Here is a 25,752-nt window from a genome sequence, read left to right as displayed (position 1 = left end):
GGTAGAGGGAACATGAAAGAAGCGATCTTACACCGGAAGGAGAGAGATTTTGAAACTGTTCAGGTATGAGACTGTGCAGTTGAGGAGGTCTTAAAAGATTTGATATGTACTACTCATATCAAGAAGGTGCATCTTCTTTTCGATAGATCATCACATAAGAACTCCAAAATTAAGCGTGCTTGACTTGAGGCAATTTTGGGATGGGTGACCTCCTGGGAATTTCCTAGGGTGCGTGTAAGTGAGGACATAAGCACGCTGGAAAGACTCGTCTTGGTACAGTGAGAAAAATCGTCAAATCTGGGGCATTACATCTTTGATGCTCTGCCTTGACCTGCGACATGTCAAACACTCGGAGACAAAACGCAAAATATCTCGCTTCATGTCTGGCCACCTATAAAGAGTATGGAGATCCTTATACTTCTTCATACTCCTTATATCTGATCTCATGGATTCGCTGCTAGGAACCCATAGTCGGCCCCTATACCTGACTATGCCGTTCACAATCGTATACAGTCTCCGGCCCTTAGCCTCATCCCTCTGTCTACACTTCTGTAAATGCTCGTCAGAAGTCTGCCCTGCCCGAATTCTGTCTCTCAATGTCGGCTACATTGTTAGGGTAGAAAGATTAGGGGCACTGCCCCTAGCATAAACTGCTGAATCTCTGCCTGTAACGGTCTCTGTACTTATAGCTGAGCGATCATTGCAGTCTTCCTGCTCAAGGCATCTGCAACTACATTAGCCTTACCCGAATTGTAGCTAATGTCACAATCATAATCTTTCACTAGCTCTAGCCACCTCCGCTGTCTTATGTTCAACTCTTTCTGTGTGAAGAAGTACCTTCAGAAGCTCGGCCAGCTGATGAAGAGCTCAACTGATGAAGAGCCCAGCTGATCAGTTCAACTGAAGTAGTGAAATCAGTTCAGCTGACGAGCCAACTGATTTCACCACACCAGTTCAACTGACCAGTTCAGAACATCAGTTAGGAGCCGACCGCTTTGCAGAACACGACAAGCTTATCTAAGTGAAATCCAGCTCTGCGCATAAAGGAAAGCAATTGTCCAGTCAAAGGACAATAATAAACGTTGTTGCGGAGCTTAAAGTCAAGATGTTCCAGAATGACTGTCAGAAAGAACAAGTCACAAATATCGATGAACAGATTCAACTGCAACAAACATATTTGATGAGTCTTGATGTACGGTCACGAAGCCTTTGTAAATACAAGATCAAGAGCATCAACAAATAAGTATGTGAAAATCATGAGAAAATAAGAAGGACATGCTCATTGTATACCAGCTTACAAGAAGCAATCCGCCCAAATTTGAGGGAACACTTCAACGTGTTATCAGCTTAGATGTGTGTGAGAACATTTTCGCATTGTATTCATATATCAGTTCTCACACAATCACTCACATATACAGAGAGTAGAGCTTATTGATAAGATGAGTGAGTCTTGCACAAAGACGTTAAACTTGTATATGTAGTCTTTAACACATATACGTTAAACAAGTCTTGGCTGGAAGGTGTTGCCTTCAGTCTAGGCTAGGAGTTCAGTTAGGCAGTAGCGTAAGTCCTAAGCTGAGTGGGTTTGTACAAGGTGTTGTATAAATCAAAGTCTTCTAGTGGATCCCACCTGAGGTGGTAGAAAGGGTGACGTAAGAGCAGTTGAAGTCTCCGAACATCCATAAACATATCTTGTGTACTTAACTGTTTAACTATTGTCTTCAAATTGATTTGATCAGTTCATGATGTTATTAGTTTAGTTCTCATTATAACTAAACTGATACATGCGAATTGATTCCCCTTATTTCAGTTAATTCAGTTTACATAAGTTAAAAGACTTTCAAATTAGTCAGCTTTCTTAACAAATGATTATTTCGATTGTCCTTCGCTTGATTTAAAAACCAAACTTGATTTAATTCATCGGTGTTTACATTTTTAGAACACGAGCTATTGAAGCTCATGAAGAATATTGTGTTTGAAGCACCCTCGCAGGTGTTAGAACCGATGTGTGTTGAAATATTTTGCTGCATGTTGTTTTATGTGTTTATAGATTTCATTTCTTCTTTCCTCTTGATCTTCTCTGTACCCTTCTCCTGGGCGTGAGTGTGAGACGGGAAAAGGTGGAAGTGGTGGAGATTGTTACGGAGAAAGGAGTCGGCCGCGACGGGGAATGAAATTTATTGAATGGAGGGAGCTCTGCTTTGCATGTAATCTGTTTTCCTCGTACACGTGTTTCATAGTTCCTTTGAAATTAGGCCATGTTGGTACCCAGATAAACTATTTCTTGGATCGATAATTTTCACTCACATATTTGGATTGAAAGATAATTTAATTTTAATTTTAATTTATTTTTAAACCAAATTAAGTTTTTTTATTTGAAAAGATATTTATTAAATTTGGACCATGATTATAAATTCCGTCCTAAACTTTGAATTTTGATGTCTAATGGCTATAAGACTTCAACAATTAAGGTATTCATATACTCAATCATGAGTCATTTTAAATCCATTTTTCTAAATACACTCATCAAATAAAGTATTTTTCTTCGTACATAACCTTAGTAACTTCAAGCAATTTATGCAAGAGTATGTTTTCTGTTAAACGGGTAGACTCGATCATACCCACATAAAAAGAAATTTTTTTAACATAAAAAATAATATTTTCACTTATATCACCAAATATTATACAATATCTCTTCGTAACATAACTAAAAATAATAATTTTGTATTAAAAATAATAATTTAGACATGGAAAAATATTTTTCATGGATTAGATTGACGATCATGAAATATTTTATATAAGAAAAAGGTTATTTTGGTTCCTATATTTCTTATCTAAAACACCTTTGATCCTTGAATATTTCAAGATAACAATATTTGACAAATATCCCTCCCAACTTAAAGAAAAATCTTATACCTAATAAGTTATGTCCTTGACAAATAAGATATTTCAGATTCTCAATTTTTCGAGTCATTTCAAATTCAATTTTCTAAATACACTAATCAAATAAAATATTTTCTCCACACACAACATTGATAAGCTCAAGAAATTTATGAAATATGTTATTCGGATTTGTTATACTTCATATCTACCTTTGAGACTTAAATATTTTAATAAAACAATTTTGATCCTTGAACTTCTCAAAACATCAACAAGAAAATCCTATATATTAAATTTGATCCTTGAACTTTGAAAACATCAACAAGATAATCTTATATCTATACTTGCTATTGTATAAAAAAAAAAAAAAAACATGAGAGATCCTTTTATAACCAAATTTGGTGACTTTGTGTAATCAATCTAGTTATATCAGTTAATTAATTTTATTTTCCTAAAATAACTTTATTTTTTAAATCTTTCAATCTTGTTATGACATGAATAATTAAAAATTATACATCCAATCGAGTGGTTTTGTTTTTCCTTCGGAGATTATGAGATCGTCTCTCAAGTCAATTTTGTAACACGAATTTTCTACCCGACTCAGTTTTATTGTTTGATTCCAACTATGAAATGAGTCGACCTATCGCACAAACATAAAATCATAATATTGTTTCATAAGAAACACACTCCTCTTTTTAAATTGCCACCACACTATTTTAGACGGTGATGATGTTGTGAAGTTTGAATCGGCCGGTTTTGATGGTTTATTTCTTTTAAAAAATATAAGCCATACGAAAATAATTTCAGAAAAACAACATAAATCAAACAAAATTATTTGACCGAAGCTATATATCAAGCTAATCCGAGAGTTAAAAAAATTCTGATTAAAAGGAGTTGTGATGAAATATATATATATATATATTTGAAATAAAGGTAAAATTATATATATAGATATATATATTTTTTGAAAAAAGTTAAAATTGTCCATATGTACTAATTAACTATATCTTCATCTGTATTGTGAACCAAACACTTACTCAATCTCTGTTTCTTAGCTTATTCAATTATACAAAGGTCGTTCGATAAATCATAGAAGAAGCACGTACGAGCCACTTCAATAAAAAAATATAATCATATAAGGACCATGTTTTGATTATATGTGAGACGGTTTCACGAGTCGTATTTTCTGAGACGAATATCTTATTTGGGTAATCCATGAAAAAGTACTACTTTTTATGCTAAGAGTATTATTTTTTATTGTGAATATCAATCGGTAAGGTTGACATGTCTCACATATAAAGATTCAGAGATCGTCTCACAAGAGACGTACTATATATATATATATATTGGCATTTTGGATTGGTTTCTGAAACAAATATATTGGCAATTTGAATGAAACAGACCAAAATTGTTTGCCCAGTCAGCTTAGCAACAAATCATATTCCCTAACATAAATTTTGGTGGGTTATAAAGAAATACAAATGTGAGAAAAAGACAAATACTTGACCCTTTTTGAAAACTCATGTGTACCACAAAAGATCATTGTGTCGGGACACGAAATGTCTTGTCCTATTATGTTGATTCGCATAGTTTTATTATCAATTTTGAAAAAAGGCTGGAACAATTATATATATAGTTCAATAAAAATATGAACCTTACATTTAAAACTTTGGGTTCTGGCTGTAGAAGTTGTATAATTATTCTCTATTTAGTTTCACAATTTTTTATTTACTTTCTGGAATTAGAAAGAGTTATTTTAAGTAACCACTTTTCTATTTCCAAAAAAAAAAAAAGACACGAAAATATTATACTAATTTCTTTTCAGAAAAATTTGTAAAATAAGCTCGGTTAACTATTTAGTTAAGAAAATGACCTCTTCATGTGTATTTCAAATATACACGAGGATGTCATTTTTTTACTTAAACATGTGTCTGATGTTAAAAAACAAAATACCCCATTTCTTCTCTCAATTTTGTTATTGATTTTATAAACATTATTCTATTATCATTTTTATTTTAACCAGTAATTATAATTATATTATTAAAAAGATTAATATAAATCTAATATGTCAGTACCAACTCACTCGAGAAACATCTACTTCAAAAAAAAAAAAAATGCTAAAAATAGTAGTATAACTTATTTCCTTTATTCTTTTTAGATTTTTCAATTATATTTAATTACCATTGATAAAAATCATATACATATTCGAGGAATAATTTAAACGGGCATGCCATAAATTGCGCTTTTCAAGCAAATAAATTGTGCATTCGATGAATGATTAATTTATTAATTATGAAAATTTTAATTATCTTATGTTTTTTGTTCTAATTTTTTGTATTAATTGGTTACTTAATGTTGTATTATTATTTTTAAATATTATTTTATAATATATAATTTTTTCGCAATTAATATTATTTAAAATTTTATGTTATAAATTTTAAAAATTGTTAGTAATTAATATTTTTAATAAAGAGAATTTTTATTAAGATATTCGAATTGAGTGTGTAGTTCATACAAAAAAGTTATTTGGAGTTTTTTTAATTTTGGATAAATAAATTAATATTTTTTTGACATTACAATGATACGATGATTATAACAAAAAACTTTAAATGAGTTAAAATTATAATTCCATTTATTTTCAACACTTTCTAATATAATGATGATCTTGATCATTTATATTTTCATCTTTTTTAAATATTATCATATATTGTACTTTAAGTTTTAAAAATAATTTAGACCCTTATTAATTTTAATATGATTATAATATCAAATATATATATAACTAAATATTTGAACTAATATATTTTATCTATTTTATATTGTGAAAATTTAATTTTAATTATTTATTTTCTTTTTTAAATAAATTTTTAATACAAATATGATATTACAATGTCACATCAATTAACAAAAATCTATAAATAATAATTATAATTGAAATTTGATTATAATAAAAATTTTCGAATACATAAACTTCACTAAATTTGTATTGATCTGGTTGAACTTCACACCGTCGCCGTCGTCTAAAAATGCTAATCGAAGGGAAAACCTCATGCTCTTTCCTCTTCGCCTCTACGCTCATCTTGCTCACCCTCTACACCACCTTATACCACCAGCTCCGCCGCCTTCCCTCTGCCGCAACTGCCCCTGTGAGTGACCGGAACACTCTCCACTACCGGGACGCATTTACTTCTGCCGCCAACAATGAAACCGTCGCCGCCTACCTCCGGGACCTCACCCTCCACCCCCACCTAGCAGGGACTCCTCTGTCCCTCTCCACCGCGCTTTACGTCTACACCCACTTCCAATCCCATGGCCTCACCACTCGTTTCGTCAACTTCTCCTCCCTCCTGTCATATCCTAAGCACGCGTCCCTCACCGCTCACTTTGTCGATGGAACCATTCTGTCTGTCTCTCTGGAAGAGCCTAGTGTCCCCCAAAATGGAGCTATGAGGCCGTACCACGCCTACTCCCCCTCCGGTTCAGCTTATGGTGAGGCTGTTTTCCTCAACTACGGCCGGGAGCAGGACTACAGCGAGCTAGCTTTGCTCGGGGTGGAGGTTAAGGACTGCGTGGGGATTTTACGCCGGGGTGGAGAGATGTCGAGGTATGAGGCTGTGGAGAATGCGGCGGCGCACGGGTTGGCAGCGGTGCTGATGTACACCGAGGGTGGTGATGATAGGTATAGAGAAGGGGTGGAGAGGGGGACTGTTATGAATGGGTTGGGGGACCCACTTAGCCCCGGGTGGGCCGGAGTTGAAGGTGGTGAGAAACTTGGCTTAAAGGATCCGAAGGTGATGGAGAAATTTCCGGGAATCCCTTCACTACCGGTGTCGGAGGCTGCGGCGGAGAGTATATTAATATCATTGGAGGAGGCTAAAGTGCCGTATGAGTGGAGGAAGATTTTCAAGAGTGGCGGTAGCACAAGTACTAAGGTGGGACCCGGCCCGATTATGCTCAATTTGACGTATGAGGTCAGTTGGATGATATATGCTTGTCGCTCGATAATAACCAGAGGCTGTGTTTTTAGCCAATGTTTGCGCTTTGCTTTCTTGATATTTTCAATTTTTATTTATGCAAAGGTGTCGATTGAATGGGTGTGCTCTGTATTTTGAATTATAAACCTGTGGATGTACAGTCACTTACTTTTCTGATAAATTTTTTACATTTCGAATGTTGATGATGTTTGTTCCAAATTTCCAATTGCATTTAGTTGATTCAAAGTGGGCCTCAGGAAAAGTGCTCTAAGTGAAACTTGGAAAGACCTTTCATTTTGCACTTTATTATATGTCTCCTGTGTTTGGAAACAATTAAAAATCCCACCACGAATGGATCATGCATCCAGCAGTTATTCAGGGTTTGAGCTCTTGTTTGCACTCTTATCAACAAACAACATGATGGAATGAGCAACGATCAAAGGCCTTAAGGCCTGCAATTGGTTAGTGTCGATTACGTGATATTCACATATGGACTGATAATATTGATAAATGAATGAGAGCCGTATGGAATGGTCCATCATGTGTGTCGGTTTCTCAAGTAATGGACAATGTTGTCCCCCATCAGCTACACAACTTGTTGTGGAGTGACTGAAAAACTCAGAAGGCTCTTCCATCTAGGAAGTTGGTAGTCTTTTTGGTTTAGGCTCTCATCATGGGCTTACGTTCCAATGATTTTGTTCCCTGTTTTAGTGTGTGTGCTGTTTTAGCGGACAAATAAGTTTGTGGCTTTTGAAATTTTGATCAACCTTTTTGAAAGTCAAGTTTCTGGATAAAATGAAATTATCTTCTTTCTATGACTAGCATATGTATGTCCTAAGTTCGAGAAATATGCTGGAACCTTGTAATTGTGGAATGCAGTAATAATCACTTGGAGAATAATTTAAAGAGTTCTTTCTCTGTAACTAAAATCTAACCTCTGTAACACTGGTCTTCCATTCTACTTTCAGGGTGAACAAAAGATGACAAACATCCATAATGTTTTTGCAGTAATAAGGGGTACAGAAGAGCCAGATCGTTTTGTGCTTCTTGGAAACCATAGAGATGCATGGACTTATGGTGCTGTCGACCCAAATAGCGGAACAGCTGCTCTACTTGACATTGCCCGTCGATATGCTCTTCTTATGCATTCAGGTTGGAATCCTAGGAGAACAATCGTTCTTTGCAGCTGGGATGCAGAAGAGTTTGGAATGGTACGTAATATCCGACCACCTGTCATTGCCAGCATCTTTCACTCTCTGTACCTAAGCTTGGAATCATGCTGTATTAATGTACATTTTTCTATGATTGAGTCGGGAAAGGTATATAAGTGGACACATGCTTCTGTGATTGCAGTGTTCTAAAACTCGGGCTAGGCGGCCGCCTAGGAGGCGCTAGGCGCCGCTTGACCGCACCAAAAAGGTTCTAGGTGCCAGCCTATGCGTCAAGGTCACCTAGGCGCTCTTAGGCAGGCCTAGGTGGTTCAAGGCGGGCCTAGCGTTTAAAGTATTTTTGGGCTATTAATTTTTGAAAGCCGAATTAAACCAGACATAAGAAAGAATTGTAGGCTCGTGCTTTTAATTTTTTGGGATTAAAAGCCCAATTAAAACCACGATTTGTTGGCTTGCGCTTGCCCTAGCACGCTACTCTCATCTGCTTTGTCTATTTACTTCTGCACACATAAGAAAATCGAATCAGACCCTAAAAGTAATTTTTTTCTTTATTTTGATCTCTTTTGCATTGTCTATTATTCTAATCCGCCTTAAACAGGAGGAATGAACCTAGTGTCAATTGGATTTTAATAAAGTTTGGGCTGAAATTTAGTTTAAGAACCATTACAAGTCTCTTGATACCGTGAAATCTGCATTCTTGCGATGGGATTTATGGTTCATTCCAAATCAAATAGTTATAGGGTTGGCATAAATAAATTAATGCTGCATATTTTTTGAAATTGTGTTGTCTTGAGTTTGTGTATTCTGTACCCTCCTTTTGTAATCACGTCCATGCACTTTTGTTCTCTTTTCCTTTTGATACATGTGTACATTCTGGAAGTGATCAAACCACGCACGAGCTGCTTCTTCAAGTGTGATATCCATCTTATTGATTTAATTGGTTTCAGGTAGGATCAACTGAGTGGGTTGAACAAAACTATGCAAATCTTGGTTCAAAAGCAGTGGCTTATTTTAATGTTGACTGTGCGGTTCAAGGGTCTGGTTTATTTGTTAGTGCAACTCCTCAGCTAGATGATCTTCTTGTCGAGGTTATGAAGAAGGTAAGTAGAGGGACTTAGATATGATAGTAACTAGTAATAGCTTGTTGACTCCTTCAGTGATTGGTTTTGACATGATTATTATAATAATGTTAATTTTTCAGTATTTTCCTTCTGGCAATGTTTACTTTCTGCTCAGATTAAGGATCCTGACTCAGAGAATGCATTTTTATATGAACAATGGATGGCTGCCAACAAAGGCGTCAACGTAAGTGGGTTAAGGCATGAACTCCAAAATTATGCAATGAAATTCTGATGCACCTCTTTGTATTTCTGAATCTTTGCGTGTGCCTATGTGTTAAGGTTTAATAATTTTGTTGGGACACATCCACAAAGTTATAGTTTTAAAAAAAAAATGGTTTTGAACATAGTAATTGAGTCAAAGCCAGAGGTTCAATATCCCTAGCATGCAAAAGTCCATATATTTCATGAGGTTATCTTGAGTGGTCTTTGTTCCCTAATGTCAGACCAGCATACATGTGTATTCATTGGATGATAACTTTGAGTATATTTTTCTGTCATTGGCTTACACGTCTGTGGGTGTGTGGAGGCATACATATTGTTGTTGTAACAACTCTCATAAGCTTGACCTTTTGGAAAAGTAGTTTCTAATATTTTGTACTTAAATTCCTGACTTTTGTCTGATGACGCGAAGGGTTGTGTATTTAGAATTGATTCTGGATGTTGTCTTTGACAAGCGATGAAATGGCAAGATTGTTTGAGGAAAATTAAATGGATTACTCGCAGTCAATAATGGCTTATTTTTAGCTGAAGCCATTATTGATATATAATCAACTAAACTGCACGGGCTAAAGTCGGGTTAAGATGAGTAGAATTACTCTGTGCAACCCATGATAATTCCAGGCATACTTTTAGTTATTATATTGGATAATTATGTGCCTTTACAGCCTCTAGTAGTTCACAAATGTTCAATCATATTTATGTATATATTTATATTTATCTCATGGGTGGCCCCTTCTTTCCATTTCACTCCCTTCCACTATCTCTTGCTAGTCTGTTCAGTTACTGGCTTGGAAATTTATGGATTTAATTTGGTGGCCAGATTCAGAGACTGAGCAGAGTTGATTCAGATTTTGCTCCATTTTTGCAACACGTGGGGATTCCTTCAGTTGATTTATACTTCGGAAGTGGTACCTCTTCTCCGCCCTGCGCTTCCCGTGCTTGCTGATTTACAAGAATTTGGATAGAATATACCGAGTCATTTTCTATTATTTGAAGTGTGTGCGTGTGTCTCATTCGTCTTAAACAACTTCCCTAAAGTCATATTCATTCTCGAGCAGATTTTCCTGTCTATCACACAGCTTTTGACTCCTATAGTTGGATGGCGAACTTTGGGGATCCCTCATTTCAACGGCACGTAGCAGGTAGTGTCTGGTTTTGTTTAATGTTTGCCTTTAATTGTCAGCAAATTCCTGTTTTAGTTACTTTCCAGCTCCTGTATCTTTTTCGGAGTCTTGTAAGTTTTTTGTGTCACAACTCTCGTCTCACTTTATTGTCATCTTCTTCCTCTTTGGAATTCAGTGGCAGGAGTGTGGGGCCTAGTGACGCTTCATCTAGCCGATGATCCAATTTTGCCTTTTAACTATGTTTCATATGCTACTGAATTACTGGTAATACACCATAGACTTTGCTCTGTAAAAGATTTCTATGTTTGTATATTCGTGCAATGGGGATAGCCTACTAAAAGAATTTGACTTCTGCTTGTGTATTAATATCTACTTTATAATGCCATATGACACATGTAGAACAATAGCTATTACTTTTGTAATATGGAGAGATTGATTGCTACTCGTTTCTGAAAAGCTCTTGTTCCATGTCTTACAAAAATTCGTGTGTTTGTTAGCTTTTAGGGACGTGTCCATTGCGCTCGTGTAGTTTAACAGGCATGTATTTTGTAGGAGTACGAAAATGTCTTAAACAACTTGTTAGAGGGAAACGTATCATCACAACCCATAGCCGCTGCCATCGAAGAATTTGCTCATGCTGCTGCGGACTCTGAGGGGGAAGCCAAGGTTAGATGAAGAAACTACTTTCAATGCCCCATTCTAAGACCTCGAATACAAACTTTCTTCACTTATTTGAAGTTCACGTTCTTTGAAGTTGGAAAAGCAAATGTAGTGTGGGATGAGTTCATTATTGTGATATGATTTCACTGCAGAAACTTAGAGGGGATCAGAGCCTGGATGACTTTTCTATACTGCGGAGGCGCATATTGAATGATCGACTAATGCTCGCTGAAAGAGGATTTACAGACTCAGAAGGGCTCACCGGACGGCAATGGTTCAAACATCTTGTGAGAACACACTTCAAATGCTGAACTGGTTTGCAATCACAATTCTGCATTTTTTGTGCGTTTCTCAAGGAAAATGGACACTCAAATATCAAAACATGAATGGGTTTATAACCACGGTCATAGCCGGTGCCCAAAATCAGGGGACAAATTTTCAAATCATATATCTTATAGGGATCAAAACTTAAAACGTCTTTTATAATATGTACATTTATTGGAAAAAAAACGGAATTTATCGACACCCCCCTCCCCAGTCCATGTTTGTAAGGCTGTATGATCGAGTCATCTAGTGTTCTGGAATAATCATTTCGTGGATGGGACATAGGCGTATTATCATCCGAGATATGATGTGTGGTGTTGGATATTTGCCATTCGATTCTTACATGATTGAGGTTGTTTAATGCAAGGTTTATGGACCTCGTGGTGATCCCGAAAGCAAGATTTCGTTCTTTCCGGGAATAGCAGATGCAATATCTCCGAGGACGAAGGAAGAAAAGAGGGAGGCAATACTTAGGCATGAGATATGGAGAGTTGCAAGGGCCATTCAAAGAGCTGCGTATACTTTGAGAGGTGAATTAACTTAATATTTTCAAGATTGTGTGGCAAAGTGTGTATAACGATTATGTCTAAAAAAGGAAAAGGCTCTTTTATATCGTTTCACATGAAATGAACACACAAATACACGCACATATAGTGCCGCTTGTTTCAAATCTAACAAACAAAATAAATAAATTTGATCTTGGAATATGCAATTGCTTGCCAACTCAAATCTATTTATGTTGTAAAAGAAATTAAAGATTAACTAAAATATGATGCAAATTTATGCAAAATCAATCTATCAAAAAGATTATGTCTGATATATTTACAGATACAAAAAAAATTCCTAAACATGTTAAAGTGTGATGTAGCAAAAAAATGTGAATGTAATCACATTTTTTTTACCATAGTTCAAAATATTTGATTATGATTTCTGCCTGATTACCATAATCTTTGATCATCTTGACATTTATAATATCACAATATTCCTCTCTTTGGATGTCTTTCGACATTGGGATGACAATGAGTTAAGTTTGAGTAAAATTTCATATTCTCTTTTTTCATCTTCATTTATCATATTTATCTCCGTCTACATCTTCATCGGGTATTCAATTTCATCATCATATTGATACTCTTCAGAGTATTAGATATCAATATCCTGCTCAAATATCTTATGACTATCCATAATTGTATTTTTTCAAATTTTGAATTATTTGGAATACACTATCAATATTTAGTAAATTGTCGAGAACTACAAGGAAATAAAATTAAATATAAAAATTAGCAAAATAAACATTATAAAATAAATAACAAAATATTATAAACAAGTTATCCTAACATCATTATCCTACAAAAATAATATAAATTCTATACTAGTAATTTTTCATTAAATCTAAATAATATCATATAACAAAAGTGTATCAATGGTTTGGGTATTGGTAGAATTTCATATTCTTCGTTTACATCCTCATTTATCATATTTATCTCCGTCTACATCCTCATCTTCATTGGCTATTCAATTTCATCCTCATCCACATAATCGTCAGAGTATTATATGTACATATCTTACCCCAAATATCTTTTTATCACATATAATTACATTTTCTCAAATTTTGAATTATTTCGAGTGAACTATGAATATTTATTAAATTCTTGAAAACAATAAGGAAATAAAATTAAATATAAAAATTAACAAATTTAACATTATTGAAGAAATAACAAAATATTAGAAACAATTGATCATTACATCATTATCTTACAAAAATAATATCAATTCTATATTAATATTTTTTTTTTCATTTCATCCAACTAATATAATTAAACAAAAACATATCAATGGGTTGGGTTTTTTTGTAAGATTTCATATTCTCCGTCTTCATCCTCATTTATTATATTTATTTTCGTCTACGTCCTCATCTTCACCGAATATTCAATTTCATTATCATTCTTATACTCATCAGTGTATTAGAAATACATGTCTTATCCAAATACCTTATTATCATCTATAATTGTATTTTCTCAAATTTTGAATTATTTTGAGTATGCTATAAATATTTATTAAATTGTTGAGAACGATAATGAAATAAAATTAAACACAAAAATTAGCAAATTAAACATTAGAAAATATAACAAAATATTAGAAATAATTTATCATAACATCATTATCCTACAAAAATAACATCAATTATACGCTAATAATTTTTTTCATTTCATCAAACTAATATCATTCAACAAAAGCATATTAGAATTAACATCATAACAAAAAAATCACATATATAGTATTAAATATTAATAAATATATAAAGTTGATCGGGTATTCGGGTCGGATATAAATAAAAAATTTTAAAACCCGCCTCCATTCACATACCTGAAAATCTCCATACCCGAACCAATTACCCATTTATTTAATAGGGTAAAAAATCTTCTTCATACTCTTCTCCATTCGGGTTGGATATCAGATTATCCGTCAGGATTTAGAGGAAATTGTCATCTCTATTCTGACGCATGTATCTCGTTAAAATCTTAGTAAAAAACCTAATGAGACAAAAGTCTAGCTGAAATCTCACAGCCTTGTTAGATGTCGTTAAAAACCTATTCTCTAGAGCGAATTGGTTGAACTTCAATATGACCTCTCTTTTGCATATGATGGGTGAAGAACTTCGAGAATATGTGTGTTTCATCCTATCAGTTTTTATGTATCCATCCATTAGTTGGACAATACATGTCACTTTGTCTTTGTAGAATGTTGTCGCCTCGTTACTACTGGAAGACATCATCGGAAGGTAAAGCAATAATGAACTTCAGGGATCTAAGTGGTTTTATTCAACATTTTATGCAAAAACAAGACTGGTCCAAAATGTTGAAACCAGTGGCGTATCTACTATAGTGGCCCAACCCAACCCCCTATGTGTTTTTGTGTTTGTGTATATATATATATTTTCCTTGATTTCTTTTTATTAGAAGTCATTTTGCTGAAACACGTTTTATTAATAGCATTTGTCCTTCTTTACTGTTGGTATAAATAGGTTGACTTGTGGTAGTTGAGATTCAGATTTTCATTTACAAAATACAGCTTGTTATATTGGGGAAAAGGTTGCTCTTTCATCAATGGAGTTTTGCCTCCATATTATATCTCGTTTTTCTTCTAATATGTTATCAGAGCAATAAATCCGATCGCTACTCTGTTCTCGCCATGGTGAAAGCTAATGCGCTACATCTCTAAGCTACGACTTCGCAGAATGAGAAAATTATCGATGATTCGAACAGCCCGTATTTTCTCCAAAATGGTGATCATCCTGGTCTAGTGCTTGTATCTCACTCCCTTACAGGTAACAATTACAATACCTGGAGTCGTGCGATGTTTATGGCACTTACTGCTAAGAATAAGCTTGTTTTCGTTGATGGAACGTTTGTGCGTCCTCCTCTCGAAGATCTGTTGTATGGTGCTTGGGTTAGATGCAATAGCATGGTGATTTCATGGCTACTTAATGCCGTGAGTCGAGAAATAGCTGATAGCCTCATGTATATGGCTACTTCACATGAGATTTGGATAGATCTCCGCAAAAGGTTTCATCAAAGCAATGCACCTCGAATTTTTCAAATCAAAAGGCTATTGACTGATTTGCAACAAGATTCAATGGATGTTAGCACTTGCTATACTCGTTTGAGAACTTTGTGGGATGAATTGAAGGATTTTTAGCCGGTATCAGTGTGTAATTGTGGTTCTATGAAAGATTGGGTGAAATACCAAAATTAAGACTGTGTTATGCAATTTCTGATGGGACTTAATGAGTTATATGCCCAGATTCGTGCTCAAGTTCTGATGATGGATCCAATTCCTGTAATTTCAAAGATCTTCTCATTGGTGGTTCAGGAAGAACGTCAACGATCCATACATTTTGACGTTTCTAGTTCCTCACTGGATCACTCTTCACACTCATTCCCTACTCCGAGCACTGTGTTTGTCAAGGGACCTTCATATGGTAAAAGTGATAAAGGTAGAAAGTCAGATCTGCCAACCTGTTCTCACTGTCATTATTGGGGTCATACTATTGATAAATGCTACCAATCGCATGGATATCCACCAAGTCATCTCAAATACAAGCTAAGCAACATTCTGTATCCACCAGTAATGTATCTAAAGTTCGAGCAAACCATTTTAGAGTTGCTGATACTCCAGTCAATTCACAACCAACCAGCAGTGCACATGATTCACTAAGTCCTGAACAATGCAAGCAGCTCCTTTCCTTCTTGAGTACTCAACTGCAGCTTGGCTATGGCACCACCGTGGATTCTAAACAGCTTGAGGCATCTGCATCGTGTCTCAATGGTATCTCTTCATTGTCCTTCTATGATTCTTCTATCCTTAATAATCATTGGGTCTTGGACACAGGAGCCACACATCATATTTGCTATTATCTTGCGTACTTTCATTCCTATAAATCCAAAAATTCCACAGTCACACTACCGGAAAATTCCACAGTGGTAGCAACACATATAGGATCTGTTTTGTTGTCCCCTGACTTGATACTAGAGAATGTACTTTTTGTTGGCAGCTTCCATTTGAATCTTGTTTCTGTTAGTTCTCTAACCGAACATCTGAAGTGTTCTGTGTCCTTTTCTTCTTATTTTTGTGTCATTCACGATATCACCAAGGAAAGGAAGATTGGGATGGGTAGCTGCGTTGGTAACCTTTATGTTCTGAATCCATCCAACACTCCTGCAATTTGTAATTTTTCTCTTACTCATAGCCAATTATGGCATTATAGAATGGGGCATCCCTCTTCACCTAGGTTATCTGTACTAGGCCAGTTAGTTCATGATGATTCAATAAATCCAAATGATGTACTTGACTGTTCAGTTTGTCACTTAGCTAAACAAAAAAGACTATCATTTTCTCCCAACAATCTAACTTGTGATATTCCTTTTGAACTAATTCACATTGATGTTTGGGGTCCATTTCATCCTTTGAGTGTTGAAGGATACAAGTATTTCTTTACCATTGTTGATGATCACACACGATACACTTGGATATATTTGATGAAAGCCAAATCTGATGTCTTCCGTATCTTCCCTGATTTTTGCAAGTTGGTCCATACACAATTTGGTTCCAAGGTCAAATCTGTTCGTTCCGACAATGCTCCAGAATTGAATTTCTCCATTTTTTTCAAGACCGAGGGAATTGTATCATATCATTCATGTGTTGAACGACCACAACAAAATTCCGTTGTGGAACGAAAACATCAACACATCTTGAATGTAGCTCGAGCTTTGTTGTTTCAATCACATGTTCCTTTGGTCTATTGGAGAGATTGTGTCTCCACTGCAGTTTACCTTATTAACCGAACTCCTTCTCCACGCCTTTCTTATAAAAGTCCTTTTGAGTTGTTGTTTCAGAAGCTGCCAGCCTATTCTCACCTTAGATCGTTCGGATGCCTTTGTTATGGCTCTACACTTTTGAGCCAACGCTCCAAATTTTCTCCGAGTGCCATCAAATCTATATTTCTTGGCTATCCCATAGGTTATAAAGCCTACAAACTTCTCAACATTGACACCAATGACGTTTATATATCTCGGGATGTTGTTTAACATGAGCAAATTTTCCTGTTTGCAGAACAATCATCTCCACCCGACTCTTCTTCTCATTTTTTTTCTGAAAGTGTCCTTCCCACACATACTCATCTACCATCACCAGCTACTGAACCACTACCGCAATCTCATTCCAAAAGAGTATCCACCAAGCCTAGTCACTTACATGGCTATCATTGTTTTGCTACTTCCTCATGCTCACCCGAGCCATCTACTGCTCACCCCCTGTCATTGGTTCTTAGCACTCATCGGCTCTCCCATTCCTACCGAGCTTTTGTCAACAATATTTCATCCATTCATGAGCCTCACACATTTTCTCAGGCTGTTCAGCACCCATAATGGTATCAGGCCATGACTGATCAGTTGTGTGCTTTAGAGAGCAATGACACTTGTACCATTGTTTCCTTGCCCCCTGGGAAACACGTTGTTGGTTGCAAATGGGTCTACAAAGCCAAGTTTCTAGCAGATGGGACTCTTGAACGATATAAGGCCCGCTTAGTTGCAAAAGGGTATACGCAACAAGAAAGGGTGGATTATTTTGAGACCTTTTCTCCTGTTGCTAAGTTGATCACAGTCCGAACTTTGTTAGCTTTAGCAGCCATTCGAGGATGGTCCTTGATGCAACTTGATGTGAACAATGCATTTTTGCATGATGATTTATTTGAGGAGGTTTACATGTCACTTCCTCCTTGATATGAACGAAAGGGGGAATCTTTGCCACCTAATGCCGTTTGCAAGCTACAAAAATCCCTATACGGGCTCAAACAAGCCTCTCGGCAATGGTTTGCTAAGTTCTCTTCTACTTTTCTCAAGATTGGTTTCGTTCAATTACATGCGGGCAGCTCCTTATTCGTTCGTACACACGGTGATGTGTTCTTGGCTTTGTTGGTATATGTGGATGACATAGTAATTGCCACAAATAACGACACTGAAGCTGAGAGTTTGAAACTTTTCTTGAACATGCAATTCAAGCTAAAAGACTTGGGCGACTTGAAGTATTTCTTGGGCATTGAGGTAGCCAGATCTTCACGAGGTATATACATATGTCAGCGTCATTATGCACTTCAGTTAGTCGCTGAAGCCGGACTCATTGGGAGTAAACCCCGCACTACTCCCATGGATGCTAATTCGAAGCTCAGTCAAGATGATGGCGAGTTATTAGCAGACCCGTCCCTATATCTTAAGCTTGTAGGAAAGCTACTTTACCTCACTATCACACGTCCGGACTTGGCTTATCCAGTAAACAGACTTAGTCAGTTTGTCTCGGCACCACGATCTGCTCATTTGCAATCTGTATATTCAGTTCTGAGATATGTGAAGGGTACAGCAGGACATGGTTTGTTTCTGTAGTTCGAAAACCGAAGCCAAATTGCATGTGTTCTCTGACTCTGATTGGGCTGCATGCCCTGATTCACGTCGCTCAGTCACTGGATTTTGTGTGATGCTGGGCAGCTCATTAGTTTCCTGGAAATCAAAGAAGCAACAAAATGTGTCTAAATCTTCTGCTGAAGCCGAGTACAGGTCCATGGAAAATGCTACTTGTGAAGCCGTCTGAATGATTTCATTGCTCTGAGATTTGTGCACGGTAACTGACGTACCAGTGAGGCTGTTTTATGACAATCAAGCAGCCATTCATATAGCATCCAACCCTGTATTTCATGAACGTACAAAGTATATTGAAATTGACTGTCACATTATGCGGGAAAGAATACAGTCAGGCATCATCCAATTGATGCACGTTGCCTCCCACTTACAATTTGCAGATATGTTCACTAAGGCTCTTCTTCCTGCAAAGCTTCGAGCACTGATGGTCAAGATAGGAATTGAAAATATTCACTCCCCATCTTGAGGGGGAATATTAGAAGTCATTTTGCTGAAACACATTTTATTAGTTGCATTTGTCCTTCCTTACTGTTGGTATAAATAGGTTGACTTGTGATAGTTGAGATTCGGATTTTCATTTACAAAATACAGCTTGTTATATTGGGGAAAAGCTTGCTCGTTCATCAATGGAGTTTTGCCTCCATATTATGTATTGTTTTTCTTCTAACAATTTTTTTTATCTTATTACAACACAAGCGGGGAGGGGGAATCGAACCCGGGGAGGGGAGCCAGCTAATCTGACGGGCGAGACCACTGGGCTACAAGCCCGGTCTCTATTTTGCCTTGATTTCAATAGTTTAGATCAACAATGACAAATGCATGAAGAATTTGAATGCACTTATCATATTGATTGGTAGTTAGAAGCTAGCTATCAATATAAAACAAATAAACAATTTTTTATATTGTTAGAAGTAAAAATAAAATTATTTAGTTGATCTACTGCATATATTATATTTCTTCTTATTATATAAATCAATTGGTATTTATTTAAATCTAAAACAATAAATTTTGTATCATGGATAATTTTTTTTTTGACAATATACTAAGATATTAACATAAACTATATTTTAAAAATTATATTTTATTTGTCAAAAATATTATAAGTAAGATAGCTTTTCAAGTTACATGAGAAAACAAATTATTATTCATTAAATCAAATTTTCTCACAATAATGTACATTTTAAATTTAGAAAACATGAAGATTATAAAATTAATAATATTAATATAATAATTTTTAAAAATAATTATTGGTGAGATTAATATTCAAAAAATGAAAAAAAAAAAAGATTGTATCGACTAAAAGATTAAAGAGTAGGTCTCTTATGAGACGGTCTCTCAAATCTTTATCTGTGAGACGGGTCAACCCTACCGATATTCACAATAAAAAGTATTCTTAGTATAAAAAGTAATATTTTTTCATGGATGACCCAAATAAGAGATATGTCTCACAAAATACTTGCGTGAGATCGTCTCACACAAGTTTTTTCCAAGATTAAAATAACATGTATATCTATAGTCGAATTTTTTTATCAATTAAGTTTAACATAAAACTTCAGCCTTCTAGACTCAAAATCTTGGTAAGCTTGCGCTGTATGCCCCTGGTTGAAACTATTTCCCGGAAATACTGAGCTGAGTTTGATCTGATCTAAGTAGCTTTACTTTGTTGCCAACATTTCATGCAAAATCTGAGTAGTCTTTTCATTGAAGTGAGGAAATTTTTTTATCAATGGGATTGCAAATTATTAGCGACCAAAATTTATAAACTTCTTGGAGACTAACCCATCAATCACTTGGGTGTCGAGTTCTTTTCTATCATGACGGTTGATATTTTTGTCTTTTCTCACAAAAACTTTTTCAATCGCATCTTTCATGTGCCTTAGAGCATCGATATTGGTACTCAAAACCATGTGTTTGAACACTAATAATGTGGATGGACGTTAATCAACCATCCACTTAACCACATAATGTTCAATTATTTAAACATCCAGACTGAAAATTTATTTATTTATTTTAAAATATTTATCTGGAGCGTGAGGGATGGGCAACAGCGTTGGCCCAGCCCACATGTCATCTTAATTTTTTTAACTATTTTAGTTTTTTTTGTTTTAAAATTAATTTAAATATTGTAATATACTTTTTTTAAAAAAAAATATGGAAAATTTTTTAACGGTTAAATATTTTTAAGAAAAATTGAACGACTATTTAACGGTTAAATAACGCCTATTTTAATTTTAATTAAAAAAAAACCACATATTCATCTATAAATATTTACATTTCACAAATTATTTCAAATATTTAAACACATTATTCTATATCATAAATCTTTCCAAAAATATTCTCTCTACTATTTTCATTATCTCAATTTTATGTTTAATATATTTTTTTTCTTTCTAAAATCCTATTTTTTTCGAAATATAATAGAGATTTTTTTAGAAATTTCGTGAATTATTCAAAAATACCAGAAGAAAATCGATGATTTCATGATTATCTCCGAAAATTTTTTCTGAAATACGTGACAGCCATATACATCACCAACTTCGTGCCGACTCAATTGAATATATTTGATTACAATACAGCAACAATATTTGAATTAGTATTTTATAACTTATCTTCACGTTTAATTTATATGTTTTTTTTAATTTTATGCAAATGTGATTTATTTTTATGTGTTGTATTCCTTCATTCAAATTTATAATAAAATTTTTATTTTAAATAAATGACATTTTTTTTTTGAGGAAAACTTGCAAATTTATTAAGAGATGACAGAGTCTGGATTTACAAGTTTTACTAACCAATAAGGAAAACTCCCATTCTTCCAAACAAAAGGATCGGGAGAAAAAATAGCAAAAGAAGTTAGAGCATGTGCAATCGTATTGACAGATCGCCTAACATGAAAGAGATGTCGAACGCCATTTTGCTCAAGAAGTAGTCTAATATCCTCCGCACAAGATCCAACATAACTCAGATCTTCCTCTGGACACATGACTGCTTGCACCGCCAGAAGAGAATCCGAGTTAATGTGCTCCTTCACCACCCTTATCCCAGCAGCAATCGCTTCAAGTTTGGCGAGGGCCACCGACTGAGGCTTAAAAATCGTCATACCAAACGCTAGTACCATCCTGCCTTCGTGATCTCTTACCACCCCGCCAATCGCAAATTGATTAGAGGTTTCCTTATACGCTGCGTCCACATCAAGACAAAGCTGATTGAAAGGAGGTGCTATCCACGAGCAAGGTGAAGGGGGTGCAGTAGGCGGACATGTGGTTTTCAAATGTGAGCTTTGAGCAGACTGGAATTCATGCAGTAAAGCCTCACTCCAATCAACATTAAGAACCTTCATAGTGCTTTTCTGCTTGTGTACAATCTTGAGTCTCTCGCTCCACACAGCATAAGTACGCATAGCAAAGAATTCAAATTTCAGTTTACCCAGTTTCTCCTTCATCCCAATGAAAATATCAAACACATCCAAAAACCGAACTCCTTTCAAAAATAGCCAATACCCAGAATATTACTAGCATGGTTTAATAATAGGGCATGCAAACAAAGCATGGCTTGTTGTATCTAGGCCATAATTACAAAGAGGACAAACTCCAGAGGTCGGCACATGATGAGCACTCAGGTTGACAGATGTTGGGATTATATCATTCAACGCACGCCACAAGAAAATACGTACCTTTGGAGGGAGGGAAAGAGCTCATAGGAATTTCCACCAATCCTTTAGAGGCAGAGTCGAGCTATGTGAAGGAGAATCATAGAGACCAATTTCCACTTTGTATCCCTCTTTTACCGAATATTTTCCTTTAGAGTCAATAAACCAATAACGAAAATCTACTCGCCTTGAAGCCGATAAAGGGATAGATAAAATATTAGACGCAATGTGGGGCTGAAAAATTGTGTTCACTATCTGATCATTCCATCTACCATTGGTGATAAGAGTGTTCACTGTTCCATACTCAGCCCGGTCAGATAGAGTGGGCGCGAGAAATCCTCCACCAGGTATCCAACGATTATCAAAAGTAGAGATGTGTTCTCCATTTCCCACATGCCAAAGCAACCCTTTCTCCATAATAGACCGGCTCCACATAATATATCTCCAGATATAGGATGGATTACTCCCCAAAGAGGCATCCATAATATCTTGATGACGGAAATATCTCGCCTTGAGAACTCGTGCAACCAAAAATTGTGGTTTTACTATTATGCGCCAAATTTTCTTAGCCAACAAATTTTTAGTAAAAGTCTCAAGATGACGGAAACCCAAACCTCCCATACACTTTGGCCTGCAAAGAGCTTTCCAAGATTTCCAATGCAACTTCTTCCTTCCTACTTCCTCACCCCACCAAAAATTCGCACAAGCCTTTTCTATCTCTTCACATATGGACTTTGGGATACGAAAACAATACATTGCATACGTAGGAATAGAATGGACAACAGATTTTAACAAAGTTTCTTTACCCCCAACTGAGAATAATTTACCACTCCATCACTGCATCCTCTTTACCACTCTTTCCACCAAATACCGGAATTGTAACTTTTTATTCCTGGCAGAAAAAAATGGTATTCCCAAATACACTTCAAAACCCTGCACAACTGGAATAGCTAGCATTGATTTAATAGTATCCATCACCATTACATTAGTATTCGGGCTGAAGGATAAAAAGGATTTCTCAAAATTGATCAATTGTCCCGAGGCTTTTTCATATAAATGCAAGCAACTAAGCACTCCTGCACAATTTTGCATAGTAGCCTTAAAGAATAAAAGGCTATCATCTGCAAAAAACAGGTGAGCAATTGAAGGACAATCAGGAGCAATTCGAACACCAGAAATAAATTTTCTCGCTTCAAAAGAGAGGAGCGCAGAGGATAATCCCTGGGCACATAAAACGAAAAGATATGTGGAGAGAGGATCTCCTTGCCGCAGCCCCCTGCTTGGAATAAGATTACCAACCAACTCTCCATTAACCGAAAAGGTATAATGCACTGTCCGAACACATCTCATGACCTTATCCACCCAAATAGCCAAGAAACCCAGTTTAATCATAATACCCTCAAGAAAACTCCTCTCAACCCGATCATATGCTTTACTCATATCGAGTTTCAATGCCGCATACCCCTTGTGACCTCCTTTTCTACACCTCATCCAATGAAGTGTCTCAAAACCCAGGATAATATTATCTGAAATCAAATGTCCTGGGATGAAAGCGCTCTGGAACTCGTTAACTGAGTGTTCAAGTATTGATCTTAGTCTGTTAGTCAAGGCTCGAGCGACAATCTTATAACAAACATTGCACAGACTAATGGGACGAAAGTCCTTCATAGTCATAGGATGTCGTACTTTCGGAATCAAAGTGATAATGGTTTCATTCCAACTATCAAGAGCAGCTCCTTCATTTAAAACTCGCAAAACAGCCTCAATAACCTCATCACCTATCACATCCCAAAATTTCTGATAAAAGAACACAGACATACCGTCAATCCCTGGAGCCTTATCTGGATGCATATCAAATAGTGCCCTCTTGACATCCTCAGCAGAGAAAGGTGCACATAGAATCGTGTTAAAATCTGCATCAACTCTAGGCTCAACAGAGTCAAGTATCTTACTTCCATCAACATCTGTAGGATTGCTCGAAGTAAATAAATCAGAATAATAATTCTCAACAATATCAGCCATACCTCTCGTATCCGTACACCAATCGCCATGCGCCGACACCAAACCGCTGATTTTATTCCTTATGCGTCTCATTGATGCACAAGAATGGAAATGTTTAGTGTTTCTATCCCCATGTGCCAACCAACTTGCTCTACTTCGTTGTTTCCAGTACCATTCTTCTTTTGATGAGAGATTCTCGATCTTGCGTTCCAAATCGCCTATTTTCTTTGAATTCTGGTTCCAATGATCATGAGTTTTTAAACTGTTCAAAAGCTGCCGTTTGGACTTTATCTTTCTGGGGAGATCTCGAAATCTATGACGAGCCCAAAGTCGAAGAGATTCCCTACATGAGAGTAGGCGATCTGGAAGGGAAATCAATTTATTAGACTTCTGCCAACTTCGTTCCACCACATCAACAAAATCAGTTTCAGACGTCCAGTGAGGCTCAAATCTGAAAACGGTTCTGCTACAGCCCACCGGATTAAGCACATAGCCCAAAAATAGTTGAATAGGCCGGTGATCCGAGTGGTAAAACTCTAATGTTTGGGCATAAGCCGCTGGGTATAACAAACGCCACTCCAAGTTTGCCACAAACCGATCAAGACGCTCAAATATGAGATTATCCGAGAACCTTCGATTGACCAAAGTAAAAAACTCACCACGACATGTAAATCTTGCAAGGAGCATGTGGCAAGGGTATCTCTAAAGTTACCAGACTGATTTAAAGGCCTAGGATTACCACCTAGTTTCTCACTGTCATAACATATCTCATTAAAATCACCTCCTACCAACCACGGCAAACCTCGCATATCAGACATACCATTGAGCCGACACAGTAACTCCCAAGAAAGGTGGCGGCAGGCTGTATCAGGGTGACCATAAAAACCCGTAAACCTCCACCTTTTCTCTCCATGAATGATTATATTCCCCGATGTGAAAGATCTTAAAGCAACATTAAAAGGATCCTTCCAGAATAGAATTAGACCCCCACTTCTACCAGTGCAATTCACAACAAACATACCATCAAATCCTAGAACACTCTTCCACCATTTACAGTTTGACTCCAACAGCTTCGTTTCACAGATAAATAGAAGAGGGGGGCTCTTCTCAGCGACAAGTCGCTTGAGTTCCCTGAATGTCCGTTGGTTCCCAAGCCCCCGGGCATTTCAAGATATACAACTCATTGGGATCGGCGGGGTCGCTTAGCAACCACCGCCGTTAGTCCTGCATCATAAGAGTCAAGAACATCCAAGAGAGTCCTTTTGGTAACCTTATTCCCCCCGTCCAAGCCTTCGTCGAACACAGCCTTTACGGATTCCGTGCTTATGTTACTCTTCTCGCGGGCCCGTTGCTTCCATTTTTTCTGCATGGTGACAAGAGGCAGCTTACTTACCGTATCTGTAGGAGAGAAATCAGTACTCTCTTTGCTCTGGAAACTATTGCCACTAGACTGCAATATCTCCCGGTTAAGATTAATATGCTCATCATATTTTCCCACATAAATATCCATTTTCGGGGAGGCCCCAGTGTGATCAATATCCCTCGCGTCACTAGAGACAGGTGAGTTGGCTCGACTTTTAGAGGAATTGTTAGGAGAAGAATGCCGTTTTTTATCTCCATCTATCGAAGTCGAGGCCCGTATCCAACCACCAAAACCAAATTT

General features: G+C 36.3%; 2 protein-coding genes across 5 annotated transcripts; one reads left to right on the top strand and one right to left on the bottom strand.

The window, feature by feature from the left end:
- The first annotated feature begins 5,832 nt into the window (after window positions 1–5,832).
- Window positions 5,833–12,176, top strand: LOC142505341 (putative glutamate carboxypeptidase AMP1). 4 transcript variants are annotated; one of them, XM_075618286.1, is made up of 10 exons: window positions 5,833–6,851; window positions 7,823–8,065; window positions 8,971–9,123; window positions 9,260–9,328; window positions 10,190–10,271; window positions 10,422–10,505; window positions 10,663–10,751; window positions 11,040–11,153; window positions 11,300–11,434; window positions 11,839–12,176. In XM_075618286.1, exons 1-10 carry the CDS (start codon window positions 5,907–5,909, stop codon window positions 12,013–12,015), a joined length of 2,091 nt encoding a protein of 696 aa, XP_075474401.1. In that variant the 5' UTR covers window positions 5,833–5,906; the 3' UTR covers window positions 12,016–12,176. The 4 variants fall into 4 exon arrangements, with proteins under 4 accessions (XP_075474401.1, XP_075474400.1, XP_075474402.1 ...); XM_075618285.1 differs by having other exon boundaries at window positions 10,184–10,271; XM_075618287.1 differs by having other exon boundaries at window positions 10,184–10,271; window positions 11,300–11,462.
- Window positions 12,177–22,133: 9,957 nt separating this feature from the next.
- On the bottom strand, window positions 22,134–22,844 carry LOC142504925 (putative mitochondrial protein AtMg00310). The gene has a single exon (XM_075617764.1). The coding sequence runs from the start codon at window positions 22,842–22,844 to the stop codon at window positions 22,134–22,136; it is 711 nt and encodes a 236-aa protein (XP_075473879.1).
- Between the last annotated feature and the right edge of the window lie 2,908 nt (window positions 22,845–25,752).

The sequence above is a fragment of the Primulina tabacum genome, chromosome 10 (genome assembly GCF_025594145.1).
Source record: "Primulina tabacum isolate GXHZ01 chromosome 10, ASM2559414v2, whole genome shotgun sequence".
Lineage (NCBI taxonomy): Eukaryota > Viridiplantae > Streptophyta > Magnoliopsida > Lamiales > Gesneriaceae > Primulina > Primulina tabacum.
The sequence above is the reverse complement of the archived record's forward strand: the minus strand, read 5'-3'. Positions and strand labels throughout refer to the sequence as shown.

Excerpts from the sequence above, each read along its gene's own strand:
- LOC142504925 (XM_075617764.1), bottom strand. The coding sequence starts at position 22,844 with ATGTATTGTTTTCGTATCCCAAAGTCCATATGTGAAGAGATAGAAAAG.
- LOC142505341 (XM_075618285.1), top strand. The coding sequence starts at position 5,907 with ATGCTAATCGAAGGGAAAACCTCATGCTCTTTCCTCTTCGCCTCTACG. Across the intron at positions 6,852-7,822 it reads TGCTCAATTTGACGTATGAG|GGTGAACAAAAGATGACAAA; the intron begins GTCAGTTGGATG and ends TTCTACTTTCAG. Across the intron at positions 9,124-9,259 it reads TTGTCGAGGTTATGAAGAAG|ATTAAGGATCCTGACTCAGA; the intron begins GTAAGTAGAGGG and ends CTTTCTGCTCAG.